Source organism: Thermobia domestica, chromosome 7 (assembly GCF_964235325.1).
Source record: "Thermobia domestica chromosome 7, izTheDome1.hap1.1, whole genome shotgun sequence".
NCBI classification, from domain to species: Eukaryota; Metazoa; Arthropoda; class Insecta; order Zygentoma; family Lepismatidae; genus Thermobia; species Thermobia domestica.
In genome coordinates, this window is record NC_137460.1 from 29,226,288 (window position 1) to 29,242,880 (window position 16,593).

The 16,593-nt window shown below is 35.1% G+C and overlaps 1 protein-coding gene across 1 annotated transcript in view; it reads left to right on the plus strand.

The window, feature by feature from the left end:
• Positions 1–217: 217 nt before the first annotated feature.
• LOC145689956 (uncharacterized) overlaps positions 218–16,593 on the plus strand; it is a 37,621-nt gene continuing 21,245 nt past the window's right edge. The window contains exon 1 of the mRNA XM_081764336.1: positions 218–877. Within this exon, the coding sequence (XP_081620462.1) occupies positions 516–877 (362 nt within the window). The 5' untranslated portion in view covers positions 218–515. The remainder of the gene's footprint in view (positions 878–16,593) is intronic.

Below are 16,593 nucleotides of genomic sequence, written 5' to 3' on the forward strand. Positions count from 1 at the left end.
CAAATTATTTAAAACCTCCTTGAAGTAAACTATAATAAATAAAAATAAAGTAATTAGTCATATGATTCTTTTAATTTGGAAGATAAAGTAAAGAAATGAAAATAAATTCCTTCACGTGAATTCATATGCCCGGGGAAAAAAACGCGAATATTCCCATTTTAGATTTTCCTTCCCACCGGGAATATTCCCGCTGCCAATCACTATTCACGGTGTGGCGTGTGAGGTGGTAACACCTCTCTTCGCATACTTATCTACTTTATTATTTAAATCTTTCAAGTAATTCGCTTTTATATTTTATTATACGCTTAATACACGTGATAACTGCCCAATGGTATCTGTTACGTGGGACATTAAAATTGTGAAGAAAAACTGATTGTTTTCAAACTGCATTTATTCTGTATTTCATAGAAATATGAAGTTGCTGTGAACGATCTTGTCAATCATTTCATTAACACTGGCAGCTTAAAAGACAAGGGAAGTATAAGAACAGTGTCAAATTCTTATTTAAAGTCATAATGGCTGGTGAGGCATCTGTTAAGTTGGAATTGATGTGCAAAGAAGAAATTGATTATGACTTACCTCAGGAAGATCCACTCGAAGGGAAAGGGTGGACATACGAAATGATGACTGACAACAAAGAATTAGTATTATCTGCAACGGAAGGGGAGCAAACAATGGAGAAGGATGCAGCTATGTATTGTTTGGATGAGAAACTAAACGTTGATACGGTGAAATCAGAATTTGCCACAGAAAATCCTGCGTTTGAAAATGATACAGAAACGCTAAGAAAGCTAGCGGTTCAAGGGACTTGCGCGTCGTACTCTAAGGAATCCCAACAATTAACAACAAAAGGTTTAAATTTAGTTTGGCCAGAAAGGTAATATTCAATTTTTCATAACGTAATTGACTCAGATTAATAATACGCATACATGGATTCGGAAAGTTTCTAGGTTAAAAGCAATACCTCATAGACTTGTTTAGGTATTGGCGATATCTCGAACGTAAATTACTAACCTGCAATTTGGAAATGACATGGCACACATAGACTAACTGTATACAAAATTATAATAATGAGATCGATAACATGGTTACAAATCTTATGTAGTTTGTATCTTGATAAACTAATGATTCTTTATTATTAAGTACGCATTTCTCACTAAATTCTTTATTCTTGTATATATTTATAATTTGGGTGCTCGACGATAATGTTTTATTTATGTAGAGACTTAGGTAAAATAAGACATCGTGAGAATGAAATTTATCCTAAAATTTTTGAAATTTAAACGTGAAATGGTTATACTGGATCAAAAACTATGGACGTTTGTTATTTTATTCAGGATTTAGCTCGAATGAGTCTAGCCTCACCTTACAGGTGGGCTTCGAAAGACATTAACAAGAAACAAGATAAAAAAGTATTCTAACCATCAATGGATGTTCATTAATTGTAGATGAGCATACATAAATTCATTTCATACCGGTACTCATTTCTTTGAAGAAAGTCGACTTTTTTATATATTCAGCAATTATTTCTACGATATGGATATCTATTTGTCCATATAGGGTCACTTTAGGGTCCTGTTGCACGTAGGCGATACAAAAATTATTGTAGAAACAACACGAACCAATATGTGCTAGATGGTCGGTAAAACAAAGATTGCTATGTAAATTAGGGCAAGGCGAAGGGTGTTGGTACGGCTGGAAGCAAACAAATGCGCCGGTTAGGATAAATTGGGTTAAACAAGTAAGAATACACGAAAACGAGGATAGCACAAAACACTGTATATAGCATAAGCCTACATATCATACGTGTTGAATATGAATTTGTACGTTCCTAAAGATATTATGAGTAACATCCTGAAATGCTTTCTTTGCTTGCATATTTGTGATCCAAAGTAACACAATACATCAGGAACGTAAATTTCTTACCTATGTGGATTCCTTAACTCCAAAACATTTTCTCCGTGTCATGATTTAGGATATTGAATTTTATTCATGTCGCTTCAAGTGGGTGCTAGCTAATTTGTGAACGAATTTATGTATAACATACACAATACGGTATTATTTAAAATGTTATTACAATTTAGTTTCGATTGCCACTGAGGTGTTGTTTGAGGTGGAGGAAGAGATGGTAATCGCTCGGCGCAAGTTCACGACTGTAGAGTGGGTGGTCTAAAGCTTCCTAGCAAAAACTGTCCAACAAATCGCGGGTCTGACCTGCAGTGTGAGGTCTTGCATTGCCATGGAGAAGGACAATGCCCTTTGTCAGCATGTCGCGTCTTTTGTTTTGAATCGCTCTGCGTCGCTTTCTGAAAGTTTGGGAGTACTTCTGCATTCATACTGGTTCCTCGTTGCATGAACTCGACCAACAAAACACTATGTCTATCCCAAAACACCGACTCCATGATTTTGCGCTGTGACAGAGACTGTTTGGCCTTTACAGGCGAATGTGTGTGTCTCCATTCCATGCTGTGTTGCTTCGATTCGGGCGTGGTATGCGAAACACATGTTTCGTCTCCAGTTACGATCTGACTCAAGAAGCCGTCACCTTCTTCGTGATAACGAGTCAAGAACTTCATCGCACAGTCAAACCTTTGGCTTTTGTGGTCCTCTGTTAGGAGATTCGGGACGCAGCTTGAGCACAGTTTCGTATAGTTTAGGTGTTCAGAAACAATTCTGTAAAGCACTGATCTCGACACGTCAGGAAATTCGTTTCAGAGAACTGTTATTTTGAAGCGCCTGTTTTCACGAACCCTCGCTTTAACTGAAGCCACCAAATCGTCTGTAATCGTAGAAGGGCGACCGGAGCGGTCCTCTTCATGGACGTTGTCACGGCCATTTTTGAATTCTCGTACCCACTTACGTACTTTGCTTGTACTCATAACCCTATCACCGTACACTTCGCAAATTTGTCGATGATGAATTTCTGCAACACACAGGTTTCTTGCTGACAGAAACCGTATCACTGAGCGAACCTCACACTCGGCGGGCGAGTTAATAGTCTTACACATTGTTAAAGCACAGAAACAACCGTCCAGGCCAGCTACGGAGCTGAAACTGAGCACAGTTGTTCCCGAGGCATGTCGTGCACGACGCACATGTTCCTTGTGGTATGCGCAAGAACTACTATTGTCTACAACAAAACGAACCTTATTTAAAAAACACGCCTGGTAATTTTTTTACAGCAAGTTAACATGCAGTTATGATTAACAATATGGAAAATGGAACTATTGATGTGAAAGAGCCTACAATTTTACGAAAAGTAGAGATGAGGAATTAATCAAATAGGCCGCTAACAGTATCGAATCCATAGCTTTAAGGCGCAGTAATTCTTGTTCATTGGTATTGATTTTGCTCAATTTTTATAATAAACAGTTATTCTTAAAATTATGATTAGAAATGGCAGTTGTGTCGGCAATGGACATGGAAATTGCAAAAACGCTGCTCTTCTTATTTATTCTCATCAGTTCCTTATTTCAAAATATCCTGTATAAGCATTATTTTTTCCTCAAGCTAGTGCTATTTCGATTGATACATGGAAAAATACAAGCTTGTACAGTATTATAAAAGTAATTTTTGCATAAACTTACATATATATATATATATATATATATATATATATATGCCAGTTTTTGAACATAGCATACAACAAATATAACTGCAAAATATACATTATTAGTAATAAGTTATTGAGTAATCCAGGAAAATACACAATTATTCCACTGGTGTATAAAAATATTTATAACAATTTTTAGGCATCAGTGCTCCCTACAGTCTAGAAACACATCTCTAATAAATACAAAAGTAGGAAATAATTTGTGACTCATATCTAGGTCCGTTCTTTCTTTAAGATCCTCCAAAATTTAAACTCATTTCACTTATCTTACAGAATGGCGTGGTTTCAAATTGTAACCCCTATGCTTAAAAGACGAACGCTCGCCATTAATATATCCAGATTCAAAACATGTTGCAGATATAACGATTGAGATTTTTTTTATAGTTCATACCTAACATATTGTTATCTTTCTTAGTTTGTAGAAAATAGCTAATTATTTCACTCATTAACACCGATAACGTTATTTGAAGTGAAACTTTAGCACCTCAGAGCAGGTAAATGAGAGGTCAAAATTTTCAGTAGGTAAAAAATAGAAGAAGAAATGGATAATCTTAGTTTCTGTTATCTGCGAACATACTTGTATCCTTTATATTGTATCAGATAACAATAGATAATGTGTTTCCATCAGTTAATACGGATACGATAATTTCCAATTATATCCTTTGCGTTGAGAAGCGGAAAAACAATTATCAACCACAAGTTTGATAAAACTTCAAGAATAAGAATTACAAACATTTTCATAACATGTTTCGGATTTGTACCTTTTAATTACATAACCACTCTACAACCAATAATAAAGAATGAATAATTTATTGCTTTTCATTTTTATTAGACAAGTGTAACAAATTAAGAGTTTGTGCTTTCTAGAATTTAGAAATTTGTAAGAATATCCCTAGCCGGAAAATACAAAGAAAGTTTTGTTTCGTTCTATTTCAATCGCTTTCCGATTCGGAATTTGTTTACGTTCTCCTGAGCCTATCGTAGAAGTATGTATTTGATATCGTGCTATCCCTAGTAGAAGAGAGAAGTAAATCGTGACTTTTTTTTGGAATGAAGGAGGAACTGTTAATGTCCGTACTAACAAACAATGAGAGAAATATTGATTGTAGCATTAAATTTATTTCAAACTCTTTGAACAGAACGGGTCGCACTCTGATTCTAACAGCAGATGTTATTTAACACCTAGTTGCAGCTATTTTGCTTCTAACTGTAGAGGATGTAATCTGAGATCAGGTCTTTGTTACTAAGTGAGTGAAATAAATTTTGTTACTTTGCCTTTAGATTTTAGGCAGACACGAGAATGGCCCTAGATACAAGTCCAGCAGAATTGTTTATTTTTCATTTAAAAATTGCTTTAGAATAGAAGATAAGAAGGGATTTATCAGTATAAAATGACTACGCAAGGTATTTTTTTTACAAAATAGAATCTTAATACCTTCAAAAACAGTGCCCGATGTTGTTTTTTTCTCTCTCTCACTGTAGATTTCCTTTAAAAGGAGATTGTTATTATGACTACAAATCGATTTCCAACCAAGGTTAGTCTCAATTTTTATTAAGGACAGCAGCATTTTCTCAGACAAACGGCTTTTCTTTTTTCTATATAGAACTACTTTAGGCCGACATCATCTTTATTATTTAGATTGATTTCAGAGCGATGTTAAGTCAGTTTTCATTGCGGTGTACTGTTGTACTCACAAAATGCCAAAAAAGCGTTATTTATTTGTTTATTTACTTCTAAATTAGCCCTCTTCAGTACAGATTAAGAATATAATCATAAATACAAAATTAATAAGTACATCCCGCGTTTCGAACAAAAGTTCCATAGTAGCATGGAAAAATATACCTTCTAAGCGTCATTTCATTCTTTAATGCATGTTTAATTACAAAAGCACAACGATAGCTATGAATCCAAGGCTTTATGAGAGAAAAGATGTAAACTGCTTTAAGAAAAACTATTCCCACTGCATATCAATACCCAAGGGCTGCCTCAGAGGCACACTGGTCAATTTTAATGCCACTATTCTTAATAGATAATTCGTCCCTTGTCCTGTGCTCTAGAATTATTCTATTCGTTTGAAATACACTGTCTGATTGCGTTTCCTAAGTTTTTCCCTTTACTTTACCTCAGAAAGAATTGCTTTATATTTTATACTAACGTAAAGGCCCAAAAGGTGCGTCTGGGGCTCTTATTCAAGTATGCACTTTTCTAATTATTTGATACTGTTCATTGTTTATTACCATTGAAAATGATTCCATAGCAAGGTAGTGACTAGCCTTTCATACGAATGACGGAAAATACAAATGGTCGTGGTGAATTGAGGTAGCTGGTATATGCAGCAGAGAGCCTCAGAGGCACCTTTGGCCATTTTAAGGTAAAAATTAGCATGTTCTTTCTCGGGTTAAGTATAAATTACTTTTGTATTTTTTATGTTGTAATGGTTTATAAATGTTCAGTGTTCATGATAATATTAGGCATATTGTATTATATAATTTTTATTCCGTCAAGTTTGTGTTTAAAGAAGATATCTATGAGACCCTTAAAACTAAGTAGAGATAATTAGTGAAGAGTGCCAATAGCCTTCTCCTTTGAGTATTGTATTGTAGGAACGCAGGAATGAAACATGATATATTAATGTGAATTCCGGAGGAAGAAGTAGTGATTCCTCGATGTTTTTCCATGAAGTAGAGTGCTCTATATAAGTAAAGAAGCACGTTCGAAAACTATAGAGGACTTATTTGAAAAATAAATGATAAACATATTTTGCTTCCCATTAGTTAATTCTTAAGTCCTATACTACAAGCTTTTTTGACGTTGCACGTGTTAAAACAGATATACAAGTTTATAAGTTAATTTGAAATTCCATGGATTTACAGGGGAATTTCACAACATCCGCTTGAAAACGTAGTTTTCTTAAGATTGTGATCACTTAACTGCATCAGTATATATAATGAAGTTCTATGCATTACACATTAATTTTATATCATCTGTTAAATTTATATATAAGGAAATCTACGGAAATTTCCCGCTTTCATATCGTGAGGCGTTGATCACTTTCTCACTGGTACTGGGTAGAGATTTTATGAAAAATGTCACCTCCCTACCAAAATCCACTCGTCAGATACATTGCTTTTCGCCTAAGATTTAAACCTGATTTCTTACTCGTAGGATCTTCATTCTAATGACAGTAACGAAAAAAGAAAGGAAGAAGTTTCTAGGTAATATATATGTCTGGTTAACTGCAGTGTAAAATCTAATTTCAATCGATTTACTCATTTCCGTAGCTCTTGCCAAGTTATCTAGATGTCGAGTTTGTTTACTGAGATATAATATCGTCGCATGAAAACCAGAGGAACGTAACTTCAAAAATGTGTTTTTCATTTTCTTCATGTTTGGACACAATTTTGAAATCCTCAGTAGCTGTAAACGCAACGTAACGCCATCTGTTCTGGTCGATTGTCTGTTGTAATGTAGATCAGTTACCACCGTATTAAATTCATATTTTTCTAAGAAAACAATATTTTTGCCTTCTGGCTTTTAAACCTACGAAATTGGAGTTACATTCTTCTGGTTTTTATGCGACGATATGCAGATTGTTCATCTTCTCCCTTTTAAATTTTTGTATTTTCCAAAACACTGATGCAAAAGAGAGTCCCTACAAAATATAATTTTTCACGTAAAAATTTAATCCTCTTCCCGTCCTTATGATAACCATTTGAATGAACGTTACTTGATACAATGCCACTTAAATATAGACACTCAACATATTAAATATTTTATTGCACACAGTTCAGCTCCTTGTCTTATGTAATGTGATGCATAACACTGTAGTGTGATGTGTAACACATTTCTTGCATTTTTTGCTATTCACCGTGTATCATTTATCTTTAAGCGGCATTTTAACCTTTAACATAATAAACAATAATGACTGAAGTGTTTCACGATGCCTATAACACTCGCGAGCATTGTTTGAAAAAAAAAAAAGTAATAGCAGGTTTCCAAACCGAGTATAGAATTTTGATTTCTCCGAATAAAATTACACCTGGTTGTTAGAAATTTACATCCAACGTCTTGAGCAGAAACGTACAAAAGCACTAGTAATAATCTAAGGGTGACGAAGGAGCTAATGCTTGTCCACATTACCTTAACGTGGACTTCTGGAATCATAATGTCACGTATTTCAAATAAAGTGATAAAAATTACAAGAAATGAAATACTCGCCGCCTCTCAAAAGTATTTACTTAATAAGACGGCTTAAGTATGTATCAGATGTAACCGCGTAGCTATATATTAATACACGCAAGGATTACATTACGTATTAAAGTTTACTATCTCAAAGTATGAGACTATATTAGAAACACACGTAGAGATTGCTATACTGATTCGAATGACATATTTTGTGCAATATTATAAAACTTTTTATAACTCTCCTTTCTTTCTTTGTCATCATCACATTTTCTTGTAGCTGTAATTGCAACAAGTTCTTGCGATTGTAGAATTTTGTGACACAAAAATTAATAATATATAAATGTTTGAGTGATAATAAATTTCTATTTTCACTGATAATAATGAAATATTTATTCAATAGCACAACAAGCACAACATATACATACGTTCGTATGTACTTAACTCTGATATCGTATATATAAATAATTGTACATCATTTAAAGCAAATTACACTTTTGTTTCGAGAATAGAGAGATCTGGAAAACGTCCATAGTTCTCGGTTCCATATTTCCCGTAACAACAAAAGTAATCGTAATTTTCTATTGAAATATAATGAATTATTTCATTTTTGTTTGTTACTTATCAACTCAATTCACGTTTCCTTGTTTATTGAACATGTTGCAAGCGCTACAATGAATATGACCTTCGCAGAGAAGACAATACGTTCATTATATTAAAGGAAGCAATTTCTCATTCAGATGAAAAATCTGAGCTTACGAAACAGTTCGGCAAAGGAATTATTCTGTCACATTTGTCAAGTAATATGCTAACACATAAAAGTCACCAGCCTCATACGTACCGAAAGAGTGACAAACGCAATACTCAAATTTTAACTTCTTCTAGTCATAAGTCCATACATACGGCTGAGAAATCACACCGTTACGAACAGTGTGGTAGGGGATACAGCGTACGTTCAAGTTTGGCTACACACGGGTTAATGCACAAAAGAGAAAGACCTCACACATGCCTAGAGTGCGAAAAGGGATTTAGTTTCCGTTCAAAGTTGGCTACACACATGAGAAAAACCTAACACACGCGAAGAGTGTGGAAAAGGATATAGCCGACTTCCGCACTTGTCGAGTCACATATTAATCCACAAAGGAGAAAAACCTCACACATGCAGAGAGTGTGGAAAAAGATTTAGACAACGTTCGCACTTGTCGAGTCACATGTTAATCCACACAGGAGAAAAACCTCACGCATGCCTTGAGTGTGGTAAAAGGTTTAGTTGCCGTTCAAATTTGGCTACGCACATGTTAATCCACACTGTGGAAAACCGTCACGAATGCAGAGAGTGTGGAAAGGGATTTAGCCAGCGTTCACACTTGTCAAGTCACATGTTAATCTACACAGGAGAAAAACATCACACATGCGAAAAGTGTGGAAAGGGATTTAGATTTCGTTCAAGTTTGGCTAAACACCTGTTAGTCCACAAAAGAGTGAAACCTTTGACATGCCTAGAGTGTGGAAAGGGGTTTAGTTGCCGTTCTAACTTGGCTAAACACATGTTAATTCAAAAAGGAGTAAGACCTCACACATGCAAGGAGTGTAGAAAACGATTTAGAGATCGTTCAAGTTTGGCTACACACATGTTAATCCACAAAGGAGAAAGACGTGAAACATGCTTAGTGTGTGGAAAGAGTTTTAGTTGCCGTTCAAATTTGGCTAAACACATGTTAATCCATACAGGAGAAAAACCTCACACATGCAAAGAGTGTGGAAAGGGATTTAGTGTGCATTTAAGTTTGGGTACACGCATGTTAATCCACAAAGGAGAAAAACCTCACACATGTCTAGAGTGTAAAAAAGGATTTAGTTGCCGTTCAAATTTGGCTGAACACATACTAATCCATAAGCGAGAAAAACCTCACACATGCAAAGAGTGTGGAAAGGTATTTAGAGTGCGTTCAAATTTCGCTAAACACATGTTAATTCACACACGAGAAATATCTCACATATGCCTAGAGTGTGGAAAGGGATCTAGTCGACGTTCAGCTCTGGCTAGACACATGTTAGTCCACACAGGAGGAAAATGTCAAAAGTGTGAATAGTTTGGAAAGGGGTTTACGGTATCTTCAGTTTTGGCTGATCACAATTTAATCCACGCAGCAATACAAGCTCACAGGCACAATGAATTTGGAATGTGATTTAGTCGGTGTTCAAGTTTGGCTACACATCGTGATACAGAGAGTTGAAAATTCTCATAGAAGCCCAAACTGTAGAAAGTTATTTAGTCTGCATTCAAGGATGGAAAGACATATAACTATGCAGTTGTAAAATATTTGTCATATGTTGCGCATTCAAATTTGGCCCCCAATACTAAACAATTATTCTACTTTTTAGTGCAAATGAAAATGGGACTTAAAATTCGTACTATTAGTTATATAAAGTACCGTTAAAGAATTTAAATCTTTTAACCTCCAAATTCTTTAAAACCTAGAAGTAAATCATAATATATTAAAATAATTTAACCCATTTAAACCCAAATTATTTTTTTGTCGAATTTAATCTTGGTTCCTGTCAGATTGGTAAAAATAAATGTAAAGAACATATTTAAATACATTATGGTTCACTAAAATGTCATGGACCCCTAATTTGGTAATGTTCCATTTTTGAAACAACGAGCCTGAAAGGGTACAGGTTTCTGGAAAAAAATATTTCAATTTAGCCAGGATAAAGTATTATTTCGTTAAAGTTTTGGGATACAAATTTTACAATACTTTGCAATATTCATTAGATACTAAGTATAAAAATATTGAAACATGTTAATATTATGCATATTCAAATAATAACAGATTTTTTACATTATACTTATTTCCCAATACATCACATTCTTACTACTAATGGAAGTAAATGAAGCACTTCCATGTTGTGTTATATTTACTATCCAGATCTTGATTGTCTTTCTGATTTTACAATGAAATGTAATTCTTTGTCATATCCCACTTCATTTATTGCTCGTTTGTTGACCGGTCGCAATTGGTTCGAAATAGTTCTCCCAAGAATTGCACGTTGTTGGGATTATATTCCTTATGTGACTTTGCAGAAGTCTGGCTTTCATTAGATGTACTAGGTTTCGGAGCTTCATCATCCAAAAACTCTTTCCTCTGAATTCATTTTTTTCAGCTGGCCGCTTTGCGTTACTGTAAAAGAAGTTCCTCCCTTAGCGAGCAACTGACTTCTAGATACTTTCTCTTTATCTGCTTCATCTTCTTCCGAGAACTCTTCATTTTCTGGAGGTGTAATGACAATATCTGCAGCAAGAATATCTTCTCCGTTAGCAAGTATATTGTTAATTTCGTCAACAATCAATCTGAAATAGGGACGGAGGATTTAGATTTCTGGGCTTTCGGCATCTGTGGCCATGTTAGCCCGTCACGTTTGATGGATGACTTCCCTCGGCGAGAACACTTTCCAGGGAAAGGGAAGGAAGGAAGCGACCTGGGACATATATGTTAGGTACCATCCCGGCATTTGCTTGGTGTGAACGAGGAAAACCCAGGAAATCCTCATTCAGGATGGCTGGCCTAAAAAGCTGCTTACACTTTTTCGACCGAGAGCACGCACCGGGAATCGAACCCGGAACCGCTTGCACTCAATCTGAAGTAAAACAGTATTTCTTGAAATAAATAAAATCCAGATGAAGTTGTGAAATACACATTTAAAATATAAAACAACATAAAATATTTATTTATTTGCAAGTTACCAGATACAGCTCAGAGGCCATTTTACACTGCAGCAATCAACATAATGATAACACTGGGGAAGAAACTGAAAGGAAGGCGGCCAGGGCCTGTAAAATTGTGTAAGCTGCTAATGATTCCCCTACAGTACCTATAAAATATAACTATATACTATGCCTTTATCTATGTCCAAACTTAACTGTTTTTATCTCACTGCAGTAAAGTGAACTCAATAATAAATGTTACAAAATGTAATCAGGCATTCCTAACAACTCCTATATACAGGTAAACAAATGTACGATCCAGTGAATGAGCGATCAAGACACCTGCCACTCTATTTGGCTGTCGTCTCTCAACTGAAAAAGTGCTCCTTCGTGGGTAAGCGGTTAGCGTACATGCCTTTGGCATGGGAGACCGGCTTCGATCCCCGGCGAGCGTTCATGTGGTTCGGATTCCACTTTAATGAGTAAGTACGTCTCATATAGCCTCGCTGCTGAAAGAACGTTAAATTCACAATCAACTCAACTCAAATGAAAAGCGTACCGCGTGGGTGTAACAATTAAGTCAATTTTTTGTGTATAAATTTCCCCTTCTCCATGAGACCAATAAATTCCGAATGCAAGCGCAAAATGCCCTCAAAAGCGGCACAAATAGCATCAAATAAAAATACGCTCGTAAATGTACGAAACAATTACTAATGCATCCAATAAAATTACAATATTATATAGTTTTATGGGTACATTTACGCCAGTTGTTCCAATAATGGAACAAACAAAATGCAAACTTCATGTACCCGTTTGGGCCCGTTGTTCCAATATTGGAACATTCAAAATTATAACCTTATTTTATTAATAACAATCATAATCAATATTTGCATTTCACATGCACTGAAAACTTAATACTTATCCTACCCAAAGAGTATTATATAGGTAGAAAATTGATAAACGAACATAAATTTTACTTACCTCCTTTGATACACCATAATTTGTTCTTATTCAACGCAACTAATATCGACAGCACACATCGTTCGCGCCAATTCAAGACAAAGATACGTCATTTGCTAAACCATTGGTACCAAATGAAGAGGTTCATACAAAAATTGTTACCTTTATTCACGTTATATGAAAAATAAAAGTTAAGTAAAAAATGTTCCAATTTTGGAACAACGGGTTCAAATGGGTTAATTAGTCATACGGTTATTATAAATTGGAAGATGAAGTAAAAAAAATGGAAATAAATTCCTTACGCGGAAATTATAGGCCAGGCAAAACACGGGAATATTGCCATTTTTTTTAAATTTCTTCCCAACGGAAATATTCCCCCTGCCCATTTCAAATGGGAAAATATCGAGCACTTGTGGTGTCAACATGGCTGCAAATATACAAAAATGTTCCGCTGGATGTGAATTGGTAAAGCAATAGTTTGATAATGAGGAAACTTTTAAAACTGTGAAAATCATAGATTAGTGCACCTGAAAAAGTATTGTAAAGCCCAAAATTGAAATGAGGTTAGAAAGTAAGTGCGAGGATCCGTGAGCGAAAGTTATATTTTTCAGTGTAATGGATCCCCTTCCCATTATGCTGTAATAAAGAATGTAAACAACCTACCCTGCACGACTCCAGCCCGCCTTCACTCGTTGACATTGGCTCGGCAGAACGATGTAATTTAAACATTGCAGTTTTGTACCGACAGGAACCAACGTTGCTACTAATCTATATTGGATACTAGTCTTCTACAAGCTTTTTAACCTAATCAAACAGAATCTAACCTTTTCCCCATCTCGTAAGATAATGAGAGCGAACAGAACATCAGTAGACAAAGAGAAAATGGAAAATTTTAAAGTTTTATTGCTTTTGTTACGGTTTCGATGGAGAAACACATGGACATGAAACTTCGGAATAAATGCCTTCTGGCTGTCTTCGTAGTAATTATTGTTTGATATCGTGTGGATGTAAAGCATCAAAACTTGTGCATGAAATAGAAACCAACTTCTTTTAGATGGCTACTAAAAAGCGTGCATAGTGTTTAACCGAGTCAGTGCAGGGTAGCAAGGGTGCGCAATAGAGAAGAGCTGTGTCTATAGGCAACTGGCGCGTCAGTTTCAGAAGGTATGCTCATAAACGAGAATAGTGGAAAAACACTTTATTTGTCATAAAATGCATGGCTTATGTGTTGCACAGCTTTCGGGGAGGTACTGTTTAGTAGACGGTATGGCTTTCACGCAGTTTCAACAGCTAACACTGCTTATTTTTGTAGAACTCAATAAAACTCCAAGAATGCAATTGAGGATTATTCCATTGATGTAATGCAGAGAATGAATAACTATCTGCAGTAAAGTGGAACCGAAATCACCTTACATTTAATTGTAAATTTTTAAATGAAATGAAGTTGTGTTGAGTTAAAGGCTTATTGGTTCGTTTGCTGTTAAACTTTGCGTAATTGAATTTAATGAACGAGACTGCAAATAGAAACCAAGCTTAAATAGAAATAATTGAAACTTATTATAACTGAATTGTTCAAACCACACATTTTTTTTACAAACTTGAAGTACCTGTCTTTCAAAAAAAATTAACAAGTTAATATTTAATGTGTTTTTTAACGTTTTTTAATTGAATTATTCGGAAGTTAACATTAAAAAATTTAGAGAGATTTCAAAACTTTTATTGCATTCTTTCATCTGAAGTATTAGTGTTTTGAATAATAGTAAGTGCTTATAAAATATTTGTTGCTTTATTTGTGCTTTCTGTGTTTTTGGGAAGACTGCAGTACTAAACTAATTGATTTTACTCTTTTCTATAAGTCTTTCGAATAACTATTGTTATTAAGCGAGTTTATTGACGTAATATACTGCTGAAGAGTTGATAAAGCGAAAGGTAGTGAATATACCACAAGTGTGATATGTGAAATGAGGACTGGGTCAGCGAAAAGTGTTAATAGGAGACCAGACTTTCAGATATTAACAGCTGCACAAGGAAACACTATTTATAGAAATAATATAGTAGTCCTAATGATGTAATTCTGTACATAAGTTTCCATTAGTCCAACTTATACCATCTAGAGTTATTTGATTGTAATACATGTAACTGATGTGTCTTAAAGCTATCTTACGAACATGATTGATCGCTGTTGGGCCGATTATCTAATTTTCTAGTGTTCACCCAACAGAGAAAAATTTTATTATTTCTTATTATGTGTTCGTTTTCTTTATGAATACCATGCATTCCCTGTTTATTTATATATTTATTGCCCTAAGAAGTGTCAGGTCATAGTTTTGTCATTAAACATTTTATGACTGTCATTACACAACTTATAAACCTGAAATAATTAGGAACGAGCTCTCCTTTAGAAAAGATCTTGTTTGGATCATATAAGCCCCGTGAAGTTTTAGGTTCACGTACACGCCTTCCCAGTGGTACTCACGGATTCGAGTCACAGCAAAAACTCATGTGATTCATATCTTACTCGAGGCTGTAGATTCGCATCTCACCTAACGTCGGTGCTAAAAGTGATGCAAAATTAGAATCCAATCAAACAAAAAACCTTGAAACATTGTGATTAAGATTCTAAAATGGTTGAGGACCGAGTTATTTACCATATCACTAAAATATTTAATATTTGCGTAAAATTTCAGATCTCGACTTCAGATAATTTGAATCTCCTTCGAACAACATGTTCATATTGATTTCTGGCATTATGTAATCATGGCATTATGTAATTAAACAGTAAAAAAATTCCAAAGGCTTGCCCCAAAAGTGAAAATATTAAGGCTTATAACCAGAATCATGATACTCATTACGAAAAGTATTAACACTTAGAAATATTTGTATTAAATGATAACATTTCTGCCCAAATCAATGCTATATATATGTGTGTGGAAGAACATTGTTTTAGTTATTGTTACGATTTTTCTCATATTCCAGGAAAGAAAATAATATTTACCGTGATTTTTACGGACAACAGGTCTAAGTACAAAGCAAGAATATCTGTTAATAATTCATTAGACTTCTAACTATAGTAACGTGATAACTTGGTTTGCCATTATTTTTTGCAGAGTGTGCTGTTTTAGAATTTCCACCAGTGAACTTTCCATAATGTATCATTGCCTGTATTAGTACCTATGCAAATGAAATGGATTATGGTATGTAGCTCAAACTATAACACAACCATTGAAGATAAGTGTTCGTGTTAGTGAGAAATTGTTCTCAGTTGACAGAGACAACCACAAAAATGCATGTTTTTAATTTGCTCTTGGGATATGGAATTCAGTATTTTATTTCAGGACGCGGAGATGAGGCAAATCGTAGGACAGCTAAGAAAAAGGTTAACATTATTTTCGGTTTTCTTTAGTTGCTCGTTATTAATATACTAGTGAAACTAAGAGAAGGTGGCAGTACACTCTCACGAATTACTACGGGCTACTAGCTGGAAGATGTTCAACTGGGTTATAAGTTGTCAACAACGTTCTAGTCGTTATTTTTTCTGGACTTAAGTTCAATACCTTTCTAATTCAGTTAAATTCTCAATTGCTGCATGATGCTCGGATAAAACGGGAAAAATTTTATTACCGAAGTTGCCACGCTAACAGTTTGGCTTAGCGGAAGCTAAGTATATATACAGGGTGACCGCGTGACTATGTTACAAAATTTAAGGGGTGATTCCTGACACAGAAACAAGAAAAAAGTTCAAATAAACTTTTGTCCAACGTACATAATTTCGGAGCTACAAGGTACCGAAAGCGTGGGAAAATGACATTCAAAGCTCTATAGCTCGACTATGGTGAATGATAGAGCTAATGTGGCAAGGTCACGTCAAAAACACCGAAGCTGCTGTATTCAAAAATGCTCAGGTCGAAATCGCGCAACTCGTGCACAAGGGATTCCACAAAGGAGCGTAGGGATTCCCGGATAATCTGTCAAGAAAGATGGGTCGAAAAGGATACGGATGAATAGCCGTCCCAACTGCTAGCAATAATGCGTCTGTACTAAGTCGATATCTCGCACAAGCAGAAAGTGGCGATACATGATAGTACACTGTCCTGTTCATTGTACATATAGACGCGTTTAATAAAGGGA